The sequence below is a fragment of the Lactuca saligna genome, chromosome 4, assembly GCF_052625555.1.
Source record: "Lactuca saligna cultivar CGN05327 chromosome 4, ASM5262555v1, whole genome shotgun sequence".
In the NCBI taxonomy this organism is placed as follows: Eukaryota; Viridiplantae; Streptophyta; class Magnoliopsida; order Asterales; family Asteraceae; genus Lactuca; species Lactuca saligna.
In genome coordinates, this window is record NC_136420.1 from 254,373,678 (window position 1) to 254,396,501 (window position 22,824).

The window sequence follows — 22,824 nt, forward strand, 5'->3', positions numbered from 1 at the left end:
CACGACGGCCCGATTTGACAGGTATTACCAACCAAGTGTATCTAAAAAATAAAAATAAAAAAAATCAAATTTTATTTTAACCCATTTCCGGTGGAATATAATTTTTTTAGATTTCTGTTGTTAAAGTGTCGCTAGTTGTAACGGTATTACCAACGAAGTGTATTGTGTTACCAAATCATCAGAAAATCATCACCAAAATCCATATAATTATGTTTTCTTAATCCGTCGGTATTCCATCTCTGTTTCCAACGGATTTTTCTGTCGCTAAAATTCTGTCGGTAATATCCTATTTTCTAGTAGTGTTACTATACTTGGAATATCTTGTCACTTTTCCAAATTTTCGAAATAGTAAATATGACATCTCAAAATAAAATGAAAATTGTTACATTACAATACACATTACATTTGAAAGATATCACAATATGTCGGACTTATTCTATAAATTGAATTTAATTCCGACTTATTAAACCGACAACAAATATGTCATGTTGTGGGTGTGACTAGAAACTTACCTTTACACCAAGTACTTCCATTAACTTAGCAATGAACTGAGGGTGTTTTGGCCAGCCTACTCCGGTCACTAAATTTCCATCAGCATAGCAACCATCTACTGAATCAGGTTCCATCCAGGTTGCACCAGCCAATACCACATGAAGTTTGGCAGCAGGATATGCAGTACATTTCTTGCCCTAGTAAATGTAGTTGAAAAGAGTTAAATGCAAGAAATAATGAGTTCAATCCATTGAATGTCAACTAAATATTCCGACTCATTCAACCACATGCAGTATGGATGCTCTAATGTCTTATCATGGTTTTGTAATAAGGAAAGAAACCACTAAACTTATCTTGATATTACAACTACACAACTTGTAGTTGTAATATGGTCATAATTTAATCTTATCCTTAACATCTAAAGTCAAACCATCCAAAAACCAAGCTATCTTCTCTAAAGAAAGGTGACTGGGAATGGAATGCTACTTAAATCCCAACATTGTACTATAATGAAAGTGACTGAGAATGATTTTGATGATATACATAAATTCCAAGAGAAAAAGCCTCACCTTAAGAACATCAGCAGCAGCCAAAATTTGTTGTCCATATCCTATGGATGCAACGACCTTTCCAGAGTTCATAAAATATTTCACCAGATTAATAGCATCTTGGTTTAGTGCCAGGTATTCTGGACCTCGACCTCCAGGGATAACAAGAGCATCATAACTTGAAGCATCTATGTCCTTAAAAGTAGTTGTCATTTCGAATTCATGTCCATTTTTTTCACTAAAATTCTGGTCCCCCTCAAATTCATGGATAGCTGTATAGCACCTATCACCCTTTTCGATTTTGGGGGAAACGGAATCTACATGGCATCCAAGAATTTGAAGGGACTGAAAAGGAACATATATCTCATATTCTTCCATGAAATCCTACACACGAAACAAAAAAAAAAAAAAAAAAGCATCGTGCTTTTAAAAAATTCATCCAATTATAGCAATATCATCCGAATACAAAGTAATTATCACTACTATAAGTGGGTAGATTTTTTAAAATATAATATCTTAATAGAAAAAAAATGCAAGAAATAGAAAAGTACTTTTGGAATTCTTTTTACTACAACATTGTACTATCGTTTTTCCTTATACTTACAAATCATATATTCTTAAGGTATTTTGCTCTATAAAATCTACACAATGATAGCAACCTCAGCTCAAGAAGGGAATTACAAATTTACTACTTACCTCACAGAGGACTAGAATCCGTTTGTTGAAACCAGTGACAGTTCCTTTTAATGCCTTAATGAAATTACCAATAAACTCGGCATGCCCATAGTAAGCAGCCCCGGTGATTAAATTTCCATCAACATAACATGATGCCATTGTCTCAGGTTGTACCCAATTAGCACCAGCAGTAACAAGCACAGGTCCCAAAGTAGGAAATGCTGTAAGCGTTCGACCTTTCAAAACACCCCCAGCTGCCAAGATAAGTGATCCATGACAGATGGAAGCAATGGGTTTTCCAAATATGGCAAAATGTTTAGCCATTTTCACCACAGATTCATACGTTGCAAGATATTCTGGAGCACGTGCTCCTGGTATAACCAACCCATCATATGAACTTACATCAATCTCATCAAAAGTTGCATTCAGAGTAAAGTTGTGAGCTCGCTCTTCTGAATATGTCTGCAAAAATATAGTAAAGCATAATGAGGGAGTGTCTCTATTTGACAAAATCTTTATGTTTCTTTTTTGGATGTAAGTGTAAAATGTTCCCTTTTTAGTCTCGTTGAGACGGTTTATTCGGCCTAGAAAAAAGAAACAGGTCTTACAGTGGCGGACCTATGTAGGGCCTGTGGGACACCCCTACTAAAACAGTCTGCGTCCGCCACTGAGACCTTATGTATACAATATTGTCCAGAAAATGAGAAAAAAATATGATTTACCCATTTAATCACTTTACCAATACATGGCTTGATGGAAAAAAAAAAAAAAAAAACCTAAGAAGACTAAATACAATAGAAGCATAACTATCTTATTACTAGTGCATGTAGGGCAACTTCTTACTTGTTCCCTTAAATTTCCAATCTGTTAGTTCCAATATTTCAAAAGTAATATCCATGGTTCTTACTTGTTCCCTTAATCTTTTATTGTTGTTATTAAATTGGATAGATGGATATTGCATTTTTTGCTCATGCATGATTCAATATAGTTTCATTGAGTTTTTGCAAACTGGATTTAGCTTGTAATTGAGTGGTGATGTTCTGTAGGTACTGCATTACACAATAGAGTCAGTTTATTAGTTTCGTCTGATGATTAGTTAAATTTGATTTCATCACACTTTATTGCCCTTTAAATTTCCATATTAGGTAAGAATCTGCTTTAGCTTTATTTACTTTCTCTATATTCATTAGATTTCATTTTAACTCATTAAATGAATTAGATATTGTAGTAGTTGATTTGTATTTTTGATCAATAGAGTTGTTATTTGGATTTTACTGTAATTCTTTGTTAATGTTACTTAGGTTAGTATGGAAGTAATTACCAATTTTTTTGTTTTTTGCAAATTTACTTGAAAATGCTTACATACATGTCAATATAATATTAGTACATTAGTATGTTAATAAATAATAATAGTCGATGTTGTTAATTGGAAAGCAAAAGGCACGTGATGTTGCCATGTTGGTGTAATCTTATTATCACTTGGGGTTAACGGCCCGTTTTTAACCGTTTTAGTCAATGGACTAAATCCTTAACAAAATGCAAAGTTAAGGATGGGTTTGGGAAAATTTTAAAAACCAGATTAAACTTATGATTTTGAGTAAAATAAAGGGACTAAACTTGTAATTAACTCTTGATTTTTTTTTGAAAGTACGAATATATATTCCTAAACTACTAAAATCTACACTGCGGAGCAACACTAAATACTGTTGGACAACAAGCCCATTAGTAATTAACTCTTGATAAAATTTTAATGTGATTTAGTTATAAAGGAAATATCAGATTATTTGCTTTCAAAAAATACGGGAACCATTGTGAGCAAAATAGAAAGGAATCCAATTAAAGTCCAGAAAATTATTCTTCTTTATCCAAAGCTTAAGAATTATTATCAATTTGTATTTAATGTCTACTGATTTAGTAAGAGGAGGACCTGATGAGGAGTTGTACGATAAAGAACTGTGCGACAAATATCACCGGATTTTTTATCAGGGCAAACAGCATCAACCGACAATCCGAACGCTTGCAATGCCTGAAAAGGAACTATTGCCTGCACAACAAAATCATTTTAATCAGAATCGAAGTCCACATTGAGAACCACTTGTTTATAGCAGCAAATGTCAAAGTTAAGAACAAAAAAAAGAAAAAAAAAAGAAAAAAAAAAACCTCAAGGTCTTCCATGTAATCGCCACATAACATCAAGATCTTCTTTGGAGAACCTAAATTAGTCATTATAGATAATCCTTAAAATCAGTGTTTGGAGGAGTAGCCTTTGGACACAAATGTGGACTGTTGGGAAGAAATATGTAATCTATGTGGGAAGGTGATAGAGATCGTTTCTATTTTATTTTTAAATCAGATAATGATTTTTTTATATATAAAAACATAATACTAAAAAAGCTAAGGTATATTTTATTATTTTGAAAATGTTACCTAAGTTAAGTGGGTATAAAATAAATAATAACTCTATCTTGGAACGCGGTTTTAAGATAAGTATATTATGCCAACTCAATTTACCATTTTTTTATTTTTAAAATATTAAGAAAAAGATATTCAATCACATGGTAGTTTTTATATTTATAATAACCTATTATAATATATATATATATATATATATATATATATATATTTTTTAAACGTCAAATCTAACCTACTTCTTAAATCCAGCTATGTCCACAATAGGATCAGGGCCGATCCAAACGTATATGGGGTCCGGGGCGAAAAAAAAGAGCCCCTTAAAGAAAAATATAATAAAGATTCAAAAAATTATTAATTATTGTTCACTATAAACACCTTCAATTAGCAATAACAAGCAAACCAAATTGTTTATTTTTTGAGCTAGTTTGAGTTTGAACCAACTTTAGGTTCTAAAAATCATATTGATAATATATATATATATATATATATATATATATATATATATATATATATATATATATACACACTACATAGCCCAACAATTTTGGGCCCCCTAGAGTCGTGGGTCCTAGGCGGTCGCCCGGGTTGCCCACCGTCTGGACCGGTCCTGAATAGGACTTGAACCCCCAACCTTAAAAACGGAACATCGTTGAGCTAGAAACTCTTTGATAACTCTTATAAATAATCAAAGGATAACTTGGATCAAGCATTTATTATGTAAGACAATGAATTAAATGAGAACCTTTAAATAAGATATTTGATTCTCACGTGGCCTTAAACAAATAGGCTATCTAAGTCCATCAATCAATCAATTGTAAAAACCAGGTATGTGCACGATTTCCATGATATCTATACGAATTCTTTTCCCAAACAAAAGGCTATTGATATTCACACTAGGGATCAACATATAGGACCAATACCCAATCTTGAACTGGACGTTAACTTGTACCGATTAAGCATATATGGTCAGATATCGGTTCTATCATTTTGGAGAAAATGATATTTGGGTATTCGGTTATGTACCAAGGAAAATCCCGACGACCCCGAAACAAATAAACTAGTCCCCAACATTGGTGAGGCTGCATTATGCCAAGGTGGGTCAAAATACCATATAACCTGTACCCTTCTATTAGACCTACGTTTTACACACATGCGAAAAAAAAAAAAAAAAAGGCAGTTTCACTTAATACTAAAAGCAAGATGTGAGGCTCTAGTTTGGCTACGTGAGGTGTTACTCTTGGCTAAATTGATGAACAAAAGTAAAAGAGTGATGCTTGCAAGGGACATGCATCAACACTTGGTGACCCTTTTTAATAAAAGCATGATAATTAAAATTTTAATAAGTGATAATTGACACTTCCGTTTATAGCAATCAAATTTGGTTAAATCTTGTCCCCACTACAAACAAAATGACATTTAATGGCATAATTTTTTTAGTAATATATTTTTTTGTGCTACTATATTGTACTTTTAATGGCACATCCTAAATGCCACCATAATAATCAATAGATTTAATGACACATAACATTTTAGGCCATTAAAAGTCATGTTTATTAATGACACAATAATTTCAAATAAAACTAAAATATTTTGATTTTATTGCATACAACCCATAAGTTTTATTCTAATTTAACCATTATTTATGCAACCGGTATCTCGTCGTATCATTGTTCAAAAAAGCTATCTTATTCTAGTGATTTTATATTTAGATTCTTATTTTTTTCCCTCCTACCAACTGGAAACTTAGGGCGAAGAGGAAAAACTCTCTCATAAAACACTTAGGAAGAAGAAGGAAAACACAATGCTTTGAACTCCATAGTCGATGCTCTAAACCCCATCGCCACACCATCAATTTATTGACCTCGTTGGTGTCCGTTATTCCCCATCATCAACGCCCACCGTCGTCAATGCCGCCTTTGCTTCACCTTACATGCAATGTTTTAAAAACCGGTTTTTTAATTGAACCGGTTGGGTGACGTTTTCAGGTTCAACCGGATGATCAAACCAGTTCTATATTTTTATATGTTTTTAATTATCATGCGTTGATTACAAAACTTATAATCTTTTTAGTATTACAAACGTAAATAGAATGCAACATATAAAAACAATCATTATAGAAGTCAAAATCAAACAAAGAAGCCCAAAATAAACACAAAAATCTAAGAATGTTTGGGTCAAACCGGTCCATTCCGGTTCAACTCAACTGGTTGAACCGGTTTTTTATTAAAACCGGCCGGTTCAATCCGGTCAGGAAATTCTTATAAAACCGGTCCAAATCGAACCGTCCTCACCTTCGGTTCCCGGTTCGAACCGATTTTTAAAACACTGCTTACATGCGCTTTTCATTTAATCAGGTAATCCCTAACACCTTATCTTCCTCATTCCTTGCATTCTCCTTAAATTGTGCCTTCTATTTTGATTAAACCGTTCAATGTAAATTGTTTTTAACATTTCTTTCACTGCACTCTATTCATTCTTCCCTAATTTCATCTATTCTTTTTACTGATTCTGTGACGTGTCTACAAAAGCAAAATGCCCATGGCTCTCACATGGTAGTTCATAGGTCTGTCGATTTCAGCAGGTTCTTTCTTCCACGTATATTGTAGGCATATATATTTGTGTCTATGGCTTTACATGTGTTTACATCTATATACTTTTATAGGAGGATCAGTCCCCGTTACTTTTTTGTTTATCATATGCTAGTTGATTTATATACTTTGTCTTTACTGATTGTATACGATCCTTTGAAATCTGGATTTTCATTTCGGAAATTATATCATCTCGAGGAAGAAATGTTTCATCTATGCTTCAGTATACATTAAAAATTTATTACAATATATAATAATTTGTTCTTTTCCTTTAATTTGATGATGTGATAGGGAAAGGTTAGTTGAGCAAGACTTGAACATGAGGAGTCCTTGGGCCTTACTGGATTGTGGCACACAATAGATTACAATCTATATCCGTAACTTGGAACGTGAACGATCATAATTTAGATAGACAAAGTCATTCGTCTATTATCTCTCAACAATTCAATAAACTAATGAATTTGATAGCTAAATTGAGCCAACAACTACACCTAATGCCGATTAAAAAGTTTCATGGTTTCACTTTGATTGGATATATTCATATTTTGTTCCTATTTGTATGCATTCTATTGGGCTTTGGGAGGTAAATTCATTTTGCCATCTTATTAGTTATTGTTTCTCTAATTATTGCACCGTATGTTCAAATCCCTAAGGAGTTTTATGGATGTAAAAGATGGAGAAAATAAATAGTAGTCTTGGATGAACATGTTCTTCTAACTTAAAAAGTAACAAGTGAATCAATTGCAACTACATGCGCCTAATCACTATATTAGTGGTTTATAGTATTTAAAGTGCAACCATTAGTGTCAACATGATAGGGTTTACACATGTTTTTGCATTTATTTTCATGTGCCTTATCTTGTTATTCTAATCATTTGGTGAGTAGTAGAGTAGTAGTTCCTTAATCCTTATTATGCACCACATCAAATTGAGTGATCTTCTCCAATTTGTTCAGACTTAAGAATATGACATTAATATTGTCTTGTCGTAGGTTTTGCTAATCAGTGCATTGGTTGTTGATCTACTATTTGTTGATAGAATGCATATGAGTAGATGAGGTTGGGTTGGGCAAACATTTTCTTTAGCAAAGGTTAATGATTATTTTGAAGGGAAAAAATTAGGAATTCGATGTTCAAAAGAGGAATGGAAAGGAATGGTTGAGAGTTTTCTTAAAAGTGTTTTCATTTCTTTCTAATTCTGACTCTGTTCTTCTGGCTTGATCAACAACACACTTTTACAAACTAAAGATGATAACTGTTAAGATTGTGGTTTCTTTTTCTCAAATACCAGAAATCAAACAATGAAGATTTCCTATCACTGAATCTGACATGTAAGGAAGTTGGTGGGTCCTTTTACACGGTATTTGAAATAGTTTGGGAGATAATTCAAGAGAACCAGGTGCTGGGTCCACCTAAGTTATCTCCAAGAGATGAAAACATGGAGAAGTTAGATAGCTTCTTAGAACACAACCCATTGGGTTTAATGTTTGTTTATCTAATGATGGAACTGGTAAAAGGTTAAAACTGTCTTTTGATGAGAAGAATTCAAAATAAAGATTAAGTATGTTGCTAAAATACCATTAAATTTGGTCATTCTTGCCCTTCAAGGAGCAGAGCTAGAAAAACTTTAGGATTCTTTAAGGGTTCTTGATATTATCTTGAGACAACAAGCAACTCAAAGTTACTACTTTTATAATTTCACTATTTATTGTCAGTATCTACTTTATTGTGTGATTCTCTACATTTAACCTACCATTTACCCTATTTATATGGTGTTTTCAAATTTTTGGATGCTTTTCAGGGTTTTTTTTTTTTTTTTCTAGCTTAATAAAAACTCGTTGTTGTATATAGGGGATGCCTTTTGGTTAAACAACCATTCTTGCATGATGACTCAAGAAACTTCACTGATATTGGAGGGGGTGTCCTTGGATGACGTGTATTTTAATCTGTTAGATTTATAATGCTTGTTCTAGGTATCAATTATTTCTCAAAATTTCAGGGTTTTAGACTAGAAATCGATGAGTTGGGGAGCTCCAACTTGTGGAGTATAAATCATTTTGGGCGCGGGACTTAGGATCTACTCGACGAGTGGGAAGGCTCCAACTTGACGAGTAGACGTTGTAAAGGAAAACCCTAATTTTCAGGGATTTTCACCCTATTTAAAGAACTTATGGCTCATTTGTAGCCTCTCTCATCGTCCTTACAGCTCAGAGAAACCCTAGTCCGAGCCTTATACCTTCTTGAGTGTGTGAGAGAGCTTTGGAGAGTGATTTTGGTGTGGTTGTGAAGCTTGAAGAAGGTGGAGTAAAGAGAAAAGCAGTAGATCCGACATCTACTCTGCATTGGCAACCATCTAGAGGTATAAAGTTTCTACCTTGACCTTTATTTTCTTAAATCTCATCTTATGAAAGTAAATGGTCACTTTTGGTGCATAATGGTGTCATTCATGGATTTGAACTTGTCATGAGGATATGGTTTCAAATATGGACACCTCTAGATCTCCATGGACATAAAGTTGCTCACTTTATCTAGTATTAGCCCTTCTCCATGCCCTAAACCTTGTATAAACCTTAGTTTTGAGTGTTTTAGCCTCTTAAGGCCTCGCATGCATGTAAAGTAGGCAACTTTATGTGGTAAATACACCCTAGGGAGCTAGATCTATAGTTTGGAGCCTTGGATTCAACTGGAAAAGGCTGAACATGAAAAGGGCTGAAGGGACTCGACAAGTTGCTTAGCCAACTCGACGAGTCGGGGCAGAGTTTACCTGTTTTCGGGATCCTAAGTGATCTCTGTGAACTGATTAGAGATTTCAGTCTAGATTTTTCGGTCTCTTGGACACCAAAGAACTCGACAAGTTACTCAGGTAACTCGATGAGTTGACTCGAGATTTCAGTTTTTTGGACTCTAAAGGAACTCGACGAGTTGCTAGATGCACTCGACGACTTGGGGTAAACATGGACTGTTGGCCTTGACCTTAACTAGGGTTGACCAAGTTTGACTTTGAGGGTATTTGTGGTATTTCGAGATTTTGACAAGTTAATCTCATGCTGGTTGTAGACAGTTGAGTTGGAGCTACAAGTTGGGACTTATCTTATCAGATCATCATTTCTTGAGAAGTGAGTCCTGTGATAACTCGAATTTTTTTTGCTTTATAAGTCAAGCCAATCAAGGGTCAGACTAAATCCTTTTGCTTTTTAGTCTAGTTAAAGGTCATTCTAATGAGTTATAAGCCTAGTACAGTTAAGGATTGAGTGTTATGAAGTATTAGATCGAGATTAGAAGGTTGCAATCAAGCCAAAAACTCTGTCACAAGGAGTTTACGGCTGTAAAATCTTGATGGCCATAAACTCTCCTCCTTATATATGAGTTGGCTTCGTTTTTCTTCATTTCTCCAAGACTTGGCCGCACACCACTCCATTCTCTCTCAACCTTCTTCAACTGTGAATCCTCCAAAGCTCCAAAAACGTAAGTATTTCATTCTTAAACTCGTTCTACTTGTAAGACCTCTTGATTCAAGCCTTGGTTTGCATTTTTTTCATCATAAAACTCATGATCTTCATGATTTTACGGCCGTAAACTCTATTTACGGCCGTACACACTTGTTGGATCATGATCTTGAGCCTTAAACACTTCCTAGACACTTGCTTGCCATTTGAACACTTAAAGCCTTGAAACCCCTTGAATCAAACACCCTCTTATACATATCTTATCATGAGTTTACGGCCGTAAATTCCATGGCCGTAAACACCCCTTTGATCAATCACATGTGATTCTACACTTCATTCCAAGTGTTCATTAGTTCCTTAGAGTGTTTCCTTGCATGATAGTTTCTTTAAACACTAAATTCATGCCATTATATGTCTTTAGGAATCGTTTGTGTCTCGGGAGTTCATTCATGGAATTCTCATCCTTGCACAAGTCTACAGTTGAATCACCCACATAAGGTGAGTTCATACCCATATAATCAATCTTTTAAACTATTTTAAATGCTTTTAAAGGGGGGGGGGGGGGGGGGGATACCAGTTGAACACAATGATAATTGTGTAAATGCTATTCAAAGGATTTCTTATACTTTATAAGTAATCAAAACCATTTCTAAAACTCTTTTCAATTTATGTTACTTTATTATTTATAAACACTGTTTTCAAAGTGCAATCATAACTAAGTAGATAAATGAGTCTTTTATTCAAGTCAGTTACAGTTCAAAACAAACATACTAGTAAACCATAATAGGTGTAGTTTAGGGGTTCAAACATACTATAATGAGAAACAAGGAGGAACTTGCAATAACAAGAACATAAAGAAAACACGATAACAAGAACAAGATAGCATTTATGTGAGACTACTTCACGACTTAGCAATTTACTTGCTAAGTTGCTTTTTGTAACCAGAGTCTCCTGGAGGGAGAGCATGAGTTTGTGTATAGATCTATACAGGATTGACACCCCGCACCTTGCTGCTAGCTACAGTAGGACTTCACATCCAAGGGTGACAAATATCACATTTTGTGTTGACGCCTTTAGGCCGCTAGGTTTATCACGTGTCGTATCAGTATGGTTACAACCACATCACATATTAACCGTAATTAACAAACTAGTTTTAACATAGTTAATACATTCAATTTAAAAAGGGGCCTATAATGTTAACCTTATGATTCCTTAGTTGTATACATCAGGGATATATATTAATTAGGTCTAGCAGATAGTAGGATGTGTGCTTTCCGCTTCATTTCCTGTTCCTTGTTTGGTGGTGGGTTTAGAGCAGATGCACCCAGTCTAATATTTATTCAATCTTAGCTATATATATATATATATATATATATATATATATATATATATATATATATATATATATATATATATATATATAAAATATACTTTTAAGATAGAACACATAGTAGACTAAACTAGAAACTTATTAGTAAAAAGGGTTTAATCCATTTTATTAAACCAATATAACTTAAAGGACCTTTAGTGGTTAATTCCATAATACCTTAGTTTATACCTCAGAGTTATATATAATTAATATCCGATAGGAAGTTGGATGTGTGCTTTCCGCCTTACTTCATGTTCCTTGTTTGTTTGTGGGTTTAGGGTAGATCCACACAATTAACTACTCGTTCGATATTAGATTATATATAACTAGTGTAAACTAAGGATTATAAAAGGAACTACCGTGGTTACTATTTTTACTAAAGGAAATAAGGGTTTTTCTTAAAGAATGTCTTCATTAAAGATAAAGGAACTATTACTGTTAACTCCGTGAGTACCAGGGTTATATACAATGGAGATCTAACAAACGATGGGATGTGTGACTTCCGCCTCATTTCCTGTTCCTTGTTTGGTTGTGGGCGTAGGGCGGATTCACTCAATCAATTGTTTGTTTGATCTAGATTCTATATAACTTGTATCCATTTAGCATTCATAGAAAGGATTATAGAGTCATTTTACTTATCTTTCAACATAACAGAAGATATAGGATCTTCTGGAGGGACAAGCAAACTTTTCTAAAAAGAACTTCCAACATTCTTAAACATCACTAAAATACTTATGAACTCACCAGCTTAAATGTTGATCTACTTTTTCAAAATAACTTGTATTCTCAGGTAACTAGTAGACAGGTACACACGTTGGGATTCAGAAGATGAAGGATAGTAGCTTCATGTCTTATTTTTTTATTTACTTTTGGATTCAATTTTTTGTGAATCACTACTTGTAAACACTAAAGTATTAATTCAATGGTTGTTTATTACTATGCTTACTATGATACATGTGTTGTGATACTAAACATGATGTCCTCCGCCCCCGAACGTTTCCGCCATTCCGGTTTGGGGGTGTGACAGAATTGTATCAGAGCATTGTTTATAGTGAACTAGGTATATCAACCGATAAAAGATATACAACTATAGATACACTGGGGCTTAAGTTCTTTGGATAATAATATATTTTAAGAATATAACAATATGTTATAAAAAATAATAATATACCTACTTGCTTATACATGTATACATACTAGAACAAGTATCACAAGAAGAACAGAACAGAAGTATTTAAAGGTTGAACACTGCGGTCAAACCTGGGCAGTTATGTAATCATATTTGGGATCAATATAGCCTGATAAACTATATTAATTTGAGATTTGACCGACATTTTTTTGGGAGTGATGTGGCGTTGCAACAATCTTAAAACTTAACAAACTCTATTCAAGGGAATTCTAGATCATAACATACAGTTAAAATACTATGGGAGTATTTTATGATACTACAAGACAAAAACAAGTTTAAAACATACCAAGTTCATTACATGAAAATACTATAGGAGTATTTTAGGCACTATAAATAACTTATGTGTGAATAAAAGACCCTTATGGTAGGTCTATGTGTGACAACCCCAAATATATTGCCGTTACAAATCCCATCTTCACTAACGGAATGCGTTACTGTATGTTATTTTCTGTAATGTTTGGAGTCGTCAATAAACAAATATCTAGTTATTTATATGTCCCGATATTATCATAAGTAATTATAACTTGTGAATGTTAACCCTGTTTAACTAAATAGAGTTATATTACTTTTCAACCACTTCACCCGGGTAAAAAGTTTTAACCCCGTTAAACTTTAGCATCGGGTAGCCGTGTACCGGGTGCAATACCCGAGACATATATAAGCAAATGAACACTACGTTTAAGCCTTTTACCACTCCTTCACTCTCTCTCACTACTTTCTCTCTCTAGACCTGAACCCGACTCCAAAACCGCGAATTCCGGCTTCCAAACGTAAGGGTTTCTTCCCTATCTTGTCCAAATCATAGTTCATAACATTTTGAGGCCAAAAATCATAAGATTTAGGGGATTAAATGGAGTTTACGGCCTAGGAAGCCCCTTAGGCCGTAAACACCTAAAATCTTGCCAAAAGCCTCATTTTTCCTTCCTTTAAGCTTATATACTAATTAAGGGATATACCTAGGAGAGTTTAGACATGAAATCATAAGAAATTGAAGCCTAAAAAGGAGTTTACGGCCCAAGCTTATGCTTAGGCCGTAAACACCCGAAAACCCTTGATAAATGTCCCAAAAACTCATCTAGGGCATGGAGTAAATTAGCTATGAACCTTGGAAATGTTTATGGCCATTAAACAACACAATTTAGGGACAAAAGAGGAGTTTACGGCCAAGAATAGTCTTGGGCCAAAAACACCCAAAAATGTTGCCAAAAAGTTGTAACATCCGGATTTTACCAGGTATCTTGTAAGTTTAAATTGTGTTATATTGTGAGAGGGACTCGGCGAGTTGGAGCTCAGACTCGCCGAGTAGGGACGCGGAATTGATCGCTGGTGCACGCTTGGACTCGGCGAGTCCAGGGTATGGACTCGGCGAGTCTGCGCTGTGTAATGAAACCCTAAATCTCCGGGTTTGAGGCCTATTTAAAGGGCCTTATGGCCGTCATTTGTGCTCACCCAACCCTCAGAGAGTGTCCCTAGAGTTCTTGAGCGTTTTGTGAAGAAAAGAGAGCTATTCTTGATCTTGTGTGTGTTGTTTAGCAAGAAGAAGGAGGCCCTAGGCAAGAGGAAGCAAAGGAGGTTGCTATTTCGTGGATTTGGAGCTTGGATCATCACTCTAGAGGTATTATTTCGGACCATTTTCTGTTTGGTGAAGCTTGATGCAATTTAGGGCTTAATGTGGTCATTTATGGGGTGATTTGGTGCCCCTTTGGTTCCCTCTTTGAGTTGAGACCATGGATCTGGATCCATAGAGGTCCAGAGGGCCTCACTCATCAAGCTTTATGGGTGGAAATGGAGTCCTTGACCTTGTGTTGAAGTATTTGAGTCAAAAACATCATTTATGGTCATGTAGAGGTTATATGTGTATCAAGATTGTGGCTTTACGTGCTAAATAAGCTTGGAGGGACTGGATCTATGGATTAATGGATTGGATCTGACCTTTAGAGCGAGATTGAGTCAGTGCATGGCACGGACTCGCCGAGTCCGAAGAACAGACTCGGCGAGTAGCATGAATGTTGCCCGACCACTCAGCGAGTGGCCTCGCCGAGTTGGGAATGGTGAACCCAGTGAGTCAGGGGGGGGGGGAGTCAGGATGGACAGGTGGACCGAGTCAAACTGGACTCGTCGAGTTGTTCTTGAGACTCGGCGAGTTGAGTCGTGGTGGCCCCACAACTCGTGCCAGGTGGAGCTCGTCGAGTTGAGGGAAATGCTCGACGTGTCAGGGGAAGGTTCCAGGGAAATTGGTGCATGTGCTCAGACTCGCCGAGTCGCTATAGTGCACTCGTCGAGTCCGGTCAAAGTTGACCGTTGACCGTTGACCAGCGTTGACCTAGATTGACTTGTGATAGTGTGGGCAACCCAAGTTGGGAAAGTGTTAATTAGGGATGTATTGTGCTATAGGGGGACTACAGCTCGGCAGATCGAGTGTTTAGCGAGTTCAGGGTTACGATTTACCGAGACACGCGAGGTGAGTCTTCTCACTATACTTTACCTTGAGTAGGTACCCAGAGCTATGTGATAGAGTATTTGTATGCTATGTATGTGTTGTACTGCATGATTTCTATGTGATTTATGTGGTGCATGTTTATCAGGGTTAGAACTTGAGGGTTCACAGAGTTTGGGTGCACGGACCCACAGAGTTATAGCCTAGAGTGGCTAATGTGTGTTATATGTGGTATTTTGGGAAACTCACTAAGCCTTGTGCTTACAGTGTTGATGTTAATTGTTTCAGGTACCAGTGACGACCGCGGGAAGGCGCCGGCTTGATCCGTACACACACACGTTTGGAGTTTGACATTATGATCTTGGGATTTTGTACTGTTTTTGTTGAACAATTATGATAGTTGTTTTATGAATATTGATGGAATCATGTTTTATAAAAATTGAAAAATTGGTTTTAAATTTTCGGTGTTACAAATTGGTATCAGAGCCTTGGTTTGAGGGATTCGGGTACACCTTCGGGGGTATTTGAACTCAAACTGAGGAATTAAAGAGATATTTACAAAATAAAACCAAAAATTTTCTGAGAGTAAAGGGTTTTCCAGGAAGAAACGTGTGTACGATCAGTCAGCGCCCGAACGGTGAATTCCTAAAATATCTTTTGTTATGTAATAGTTATTACTGTGATGTGTTTGCATGCTAGAGTAGGCTAGGTATTGCTGATAGGACTAGAGTGGCCTGTTTTGTGATGCCTTAGCTTAGGGAATGGTGAGCTGCTATGAGATGCTGAGAGTAATTAGGTAGCAGCTAGGGCTTTGTGTGAGATCTGTTACAAAGTGATTTAAGTATAATAGAGTACTTGGGGACTGGGATCCGAAGAGGACGATTTGGGGTGTGTACTGAGACGGTGCGGACAGTAGTATTGGGCCCGTACTACTAAAAGCACCGGTGCGGTACACAGTCCAAATAAGAATCTGGGGATGCCAAGAATCAAGGAGGGGTGGATTGTTGAATGTAAGAGTGTTCGAGTGAATTCTAATTATCGCATGTTGTATTTCAGAGGTTGATCATGGTGAGGACACGTCATATGCCGGAGGATGCCGGAACTAGTGATGAGGAGATTCGACAGATCATTCATGAGGAGGTGGCTGCGGTCATCAGAGCTGAGATACCAGAGATGTTCGGGTCTATTAAGACCGCTTTGATTGAGACGTTTGATGAGCGCTATGCCGCTCTTTCTGAGGCTGCGGTTGCAGCGGCTACCGCAGCGATTGCTGCGGCAAGACCCCAGGGAGGTGATGCGATGTTGTTTAGGGAGTTCAGCAACACCAAGCCACCAGAGTTTGATGGTACGCAGGATCCGGTGGCAGCTATGAGGTGGATATCTGATATGGAGGGATGCTTCTTCACTTGCTCGTCCCCTGAGCATTTGAAGATTCGGTTCGCACTGAACCAGCTTCGCTTGGGAGCGAAGGACTGGTGGAAGTTTGTGACTGCGCATTTCACACCGACTGAGCTTTCGGCAGTGACCTGGGAGAGGTTCACTACCATGTTCCGAGATGAGTACGTTCCTCAGGTGGAGAGGGAACGTCTGGCGCAGGAGTTTCTGACCCTCAAGCAGGGTACCGAGTCAGTTTCAGCGATTACGAGGATGTTTCATGAGAGGGCGATGTTCTGCCCTGAGCACGTGTCCACCGAGCAGGCACGTATGAGCCGTTACCTGAGCATTCTGAGGCGGGATATTCGGGAGTTCGCTGCGAACTCCTCGTACCGGACATTTGCCGAGCTTGAGGCAAATGCTCGGAAGAGGGAGATTGAGCTTGAGACTCAGGCCAGGGAGGAGGCGGAGTCTCTGGGGAGGGATCGGCGGCCGGCACAGTCCCAGCCGGCAGCCAAGCGGGCCAAGCCCGCTGATCCCAGACCCAGGAGCCAGAAGGGCCGCACTTGTGGGAAGTGCGGCAAGGGTCATGATGGCGTCTGTCGGGCAGGGTCTTGCTACAAATGTGGCAAGGAGGGGCATATGGCTAAGGACTGCCCCGAGGGATTTGCAGTGTGCTTCCACTGCAACCAGACTGGACACCGGAAGGCGGAGTGTCCGCTGCTGTGCGGGGCATCTCAGGGGTCTGCTCCCCCCGCCATCAGAGCTGTTGCTACAGAGAGTCGGCCCGTGAAGGCCGAGGCACCGAGGGCTCGGGGGAGAGCCTTCCAGTTGACTGCGGAAGAGGTCCGCGCTGCACCCGATGTTGTGGCTGGTATGTTTCCTTTTCATTATTTAATTATGGTGTTGAGATATTATGCTTATATTATGCTATGCATAGGTACCTTCCTTGTGAATTCTGTACCTGCTTTAGTGTTATTTGACTCGGGTGCGAGTCGATCTTTTGTGTCTTTGGCATTTAGTCAGCATATCAGTGTTAGTCGCGGGGCATTGAGTCGGCCCCTGCGGGTTTCCATAGCTGCCGACAGAGTGATTTGTGCTACTGAGGTCTTCCGGGGATGTGTATTGGAGATCTTCGGGGTTGAGTTCCCGATCGACCTGATTCCTATTGCGATGGGTGATGTCTGTGTTATAGTGGGCATGGACTGGTTGAGCCGATTCAGTGCGGTTATCGATTGCGAGCGTCAGCTGGTGACCATACGAGATCCTAGTGGGGGAGTTCTTTCAGTATACGGCGAGGGTACACGTTCTGGATCAGCCTTTTGTTCGGCTGCTAGGGCGAGGCAGTGTTTCCAGCAGGGCTGTAAGGGTTATGTAGCGTATGTGATGGATACGCGAGTGATCTCTGAGAAACCGAGCTCTGTGGATGAAGTTCCGGTGGTGCGGGAGTTTCCAGATGTATTTCCCGAAGAGTTACCAGGTGTGCCTCCCGTGAGGCAAGTGGAGTTTGGCATCGATTTGGTTCCGGGAGCCGTGCCTATTGCTAAGGTGCCATATTGCCTTGCGCCTCCAGAGATGCAGGAGTTATCCTCGCAACTTCAGGAGTTGCTGGGGAAGGGGTTTATTCGGCCGAGTAGCTCGCCGTGGGGAGCACCCATCCTGTTTGTGAAGAAGAAGGATGGCTCGCATCGCATGTGTATTGATTACCGGGAATTGAATAAGCTGACGGTCAAGAACCGTTACCCGCTGCCGAGGATCGACGATTTATTCGATCAGCTACAGGGAGCATCTTGGTTCTCCAAGATTGATTTGAGGTCGGGCTATCATCAGCTGAGAGTGCGGGACGAGGACGTCCAGAAGACAGCATTCAGGACGCGTTATGGGCATTATGAGTTTGTGGTAATGCCTTTTGGGCTCACCAATGCCCCGGCTGTGTTCATGGACCTCGTGAACAGGGTATGTTGGCCGATGTTGGATCGGTCGGTGATTGTTTTCATTGATGACATTCTGGTATATTCGAGATCTAGAGAGCAGCACGAGGAGCATTTGAGGGAGGTTCTTGGAGTTTTGAGATCGGAGAAACTTTACGCAAAGTTTTCCAAGTGCAATTTCTGGTTGCGGGAGGTCCAGTTCCTGGGACATCTCGTTAACCAGAAGGGGATATTGGTCGATCCGGCCAAGGTTGACGCAGTGATGAGGTGGGAGGTGCCGAGGTCACCTTCTGAGATCCGGAGTTTCCTTGGGTTGGCAGGGTATTATCAGAGGTTTATTAAGGATTTCTCCAAGATTGCGGTTCCACTCACCAGATTGACCCGGAAGGGTGTTACATTTTCATGGGGTCCCGAGCAGCAGACCTCCTTTGAGACGCTTCGCCAGAGGTTGTGTGAAGCTCCAGTATTAGCTCTTCCGGAAGGAATGGAAGGTTTTGTGGTATTCTGTGATGCATCGATCCTAGGACTGGGAGCGGTATTGATGCAGAAGGGTCACGTGATAGCTTATGCATCGAGGCAGTTGAAGCCTCACGAGACGAGGTACCCCACACATGATTTGGAGTTGGGAGCAGTGGTGTTCGCCCTCAAGATTTGGCGGCACTACTTGTATGGGGTTCGTTGTACGATTTACACGGACCATAAGAGCTTGAAATACTTGATGGATCAGCCTAACCTAAATATGCGGCAGAGAAGATGGTTAGACGTGGTCAAGGATTATGATTGCGAGATCTTGTACCACCCGGGCAAGGCTAATGTGGTAGCCGACGCATTGAGTCGCAGGGCGGAGAGTACTCCCCTGCGAGATGTATGTTTGAGATTGACCGTGATAGCTCCAGTTTTGGACGCCATTCGTGGGGCTTAGGCAGAGGCCGTGCGTCCGGAGATGCAGAAGAGAGAGCGGGTTGTTGGGTTGGTTTCTGAGTTTATATCGGATAGTCGAGGCCTTATGACTTATCAGGGCAGGATCTGGGTACCGTTTGTGGGCGGTACACGTGCTACATTGATGGAGGAGGCTCATAGATCGAAATTTTCGATCCATCCCGGGGCCACGAAGATGTATTTGGACCTAAGGAAGGAGTATTGGTGGCCCTGTATGAAGAGGGATGTGGCATGGTTTGTCAAGAGGTGTTTGACCTGTCGAAGGGTAAAGGCCGAACACCAGAGACCGCATGGCAAGTTGCAGCCATTGGAGGTTCCCGAGTGGAAGTGGGAACAGATCACTATGGACTTTATCACCAAATTGCCGAGGACTGCCAGAGGAGTTGATGCAATTTGGGTGATTGTGGATAGGTTGACAAAAAGCGCTCACTTTCTTTCCATCAGTGAGAGTTCTTCAGCGGAGAAGTTGGCGGAGATTTACGTAAGGGAGGTTGCATCTCGGCATGGGGTGCCGATCTCGATTGTTTTGTTGGAATAGTGTCTAAGGCTATAACTATATTCGGTGGTGCATGGTCCTTTTGGGTTGCCTTCACCATAGTAACTTGAAGGATGATTTGTATAAGAGAGAGTAAATATTATAAGGAATAATATTTGGCTATTTGATTAATATAAGTCATAAATTAATTGGTATTAATTTGGTGACTTAAAGAGATTAATTAAATAAGAGGGTATAAACTGTCAATTGTTTGTTAGTTAGACTTTAGACTGTAAATCCATTAAGATGGACCTTGGACAGATTCTAAGAGCTTTAGGATAGCTCAAATCGTCCATATGGTTATCTATGGAATGGATTTGGATAGCCTTAAGAGAAGATTATCCAATTAGGGTTTAGGGTGAAACCCTTAAGGAGTCTACAAGTATAAATAGACCCTATGGGTGAGGGAATTCGATACACAACCTTAAGCAAGGATACTCTAGCCGAATTCCTCCCCTCTCCACTCTCCTAAATCATCTTGCTTGCTATTGGTGTTTGTAAGCCATTAGAGGAGTGACAATTGTGACTCTAGAAGCTCCAAGACAACAAGATCAACAAGGAACTCAAAGGTATGATTCTAGATCTGTTTCATCATTGTTATTTAACCTATTTAGCTATTAGAAGTCTTGGATTCAAAGCATGTTTATTAGAAAGCCTAGATCCAAGCAATAGGGTTTTGCATGCGCACATAGGAAAGTTCTTATGGCTAAAACCCAACAGTGGTATCAGAGCCTAGATTGGTTTTCTTTAAATTGTTGCTTGAATAACTGAAACAAACCTGCAAAATTCGAATTTTTTGGTTTTTAAGTCACTGACTCGTCGAGTTCCAAGGTGGACTCGTCGAGTAGGCCTGACTCGGCGAGTCCCCTTGTGCACTCGGCGAGTCCAGGCGTCAGGAATGGCTAGATTCGGGATTTCTTTGTGTTTATCTTATCCAAACTTTCCATAAACTAATTAGATCAATATAAATCCGATTTTTTGATAAATATAAGTGTTATCTTGATCTAGTTAAAGGTAATTATCAACTAATTAAATATTTAATTTCCTTATATGATAATTAATTAATTATTTTGATTATTTTGGTAATTATCTTCAAAGAAATCAAAGATAAATCAAATAAAGATAATTAAGATATTAATTGTTAATTAAAATTATTTGTTATTTGATCCTCCATGTTTTGAATGGGTAAAACCTACCCTAAGGTTTTGAAATTTATATTTGTGATTAAAAGTTTAATTTAGACAACTTAAATTTCAATCCCTAGATTTTAAAAGGTTTAAAATACAACCCTATACTAATATGATATTAATGGTATAATATATATGTATAATTAAATGCTAGTCTTACCGCTAGTAGGCCTCATTCACGAAGTCGATCTACAAGGTGGGTATAAGGTTGCGGCCTATAAAATGGCGCTTAATGGGTGTACACTCACACCCACCGCTTGCTTGATTGGTGGAGGGTCGTTAGCCGAACGGGTAGGATAGGGCAACCTCATCCTCGCATTAAAAGTATAATAAGAAATACGAAGTAACTAAACATTTTTTAAATTTCCCAATCTTAGTTACTTTAGGAAAAGTGAATTGATGCAATCCCATGAAATTACACTTTGCACCTTGCTAAGATGTTAGTGGAGCGTGTGTGGTTTACCGGCACACTAATTGGTTCTAAGCGAAGGTGGCAAAGGGTGATTCATTGTTCATCATAGTTCGATGGAGCGTGTGTGGTTTACCGGCACATCGAATAGGTGATCGTAACAATGAAGGCACCATGTGAATTTGCATGGTAATTCACACCCGCTTTGTGATCCTCGGCATCCCAGTCACAAACAAGAGGGGCATATCGAGATTTAAACATGCCATTGAATAGTTCAATGAATCTCATCCGTACCTAGGAATTCTCAAAAACACTTAGGACTAAAAGTTTAATTTATTTGCATGTTAGATTACGGCATCCCTTTTCTAGTATGTAAATGTTATTGTTGGATCCTAGCCCTAATTTTTCTTATTGGGTGATAATTAGGGATTCTTATTCTAATCAATCTTTGTCCTTTCTATAGATGTCAAACGCAAACAACGCTGCTGCTAGTTCTTTCACGTTGATGAGCCTTTGCCAAAAGGTCACCTTCGATGGAACGAACTTTGGCGAATGGATAAGATACATTCGCACCATTGCTCGCTATGAGGATAAAGAGTATGTCCTCGACGAGAAGCTCGAGAAAATCAACCCCGAAGTTGCTACTCCCGCCGAAATCACCGCCTTTGAAACTCATGAGCGAGATGCAACGAAGGTACATTGCATCATGATCGCCACCATGAACTCCGAATTCCAAAAGTCCTACGAGGACATGTATCCATACGAAATGCATCAAGACTTGTTGGAGAGGTACCACCAAAACGCGAGACAAGAGCGTTACGAGATCTTCACTAACATGATTTCCGCCAAGATGGGTCATGGAGAATCTCTTACCGTGCACTTGCAAAAGATGCAAAGGTATGTCGACCGCCTTCGCAAGTTAAATGTTGACTTCGGCGAAGATTTGGCGATCGACATGGTGCTTCACTCTTTGCCTCCGATGTACAATCAATTTAGGATGACCTACCACATGAACAAAGAGGAGGTCACTCTAAGTAAACTCCAAGGTCTCTTGAGGGTTTCTGAGAGCAATTTCAAGGACAAGTCTGTTGCACCAACTCCCAATCCATCCGCTGCTCCTGTCTTGGCTATTGGTCAAGGGAAGGGAAAGAAGAGGAAAGCTTCTTCAAATAACTATCGAAAGGTGAAAGCCCGAGATGGTTCCTCTTCTAGTGGGACCAAAGTTGATCCCTCTAAGCCCTGCTCTAACCCGAAGGAGGCAGAGTGCCACCACTGCCACAAGATAGGACATTGG

The 22,824-nt window shown here is 38.9% G+C and overlaps 1 protein-coding gene across 1 annotated transcript; it reads right to left on the minus strand.

Moving 5' to 3' along the window:
* Positions 1-387: 387 nt before the first annotated feature.
* On the minus strand, positions 388-3,998 carry LOC145039092 (protein DJ-1 homolog D-like). Its single transcript, XM_078987218.1, has 5 exons — positions 3,876-3,998; positions 3,643-3,759; positions 1,737-2,177; positions 1,062-1,424; positions 388-689 (listed from the first exon to the last, which is right to left on the minus strand). The coding sequence occupies exons 1-5, from the start codon at positions 3,939-3,941 to the stop codon at positions 501-503; spliced, it is 1,176 nt and encodes a 391-aa protein (XP_078843344.1). The 5' UTR covers positions 3,942-3,998; the 3' UTR covers positions 388-500.
* Positions 3,999-22,824: the final 18,826 nt, after the last annotated feature.

What these genes read in the sequence shown, in the direction of transcription:
- LOC145039092 (XM_078987218.1), bottom strand. Translation starts at nt 3,941, where the DNA reads ATGACTAATTTAGGTTCTCCAAAGAAGATCTTGATGTTATGTGGCGAT. An exon ending in ATTACATGGAAGACCTTGAG is followed by an intron (nt 3,760 to 3,875) that starts GTTTTTTTTTTT and finishes TTTGTTGTGCAG; the next exon opens with GCAATAGTTCCTTTTCAGGC. An exon ending in ATCGTACAACTCCTCATCAG is followed by an intron (nt 2,178 to 3,642) that starts GTCCTCCTCTTA and finishes ATATTTTTGCAG; the next exon opens with ACATATTCAGAAGAGCGAGC.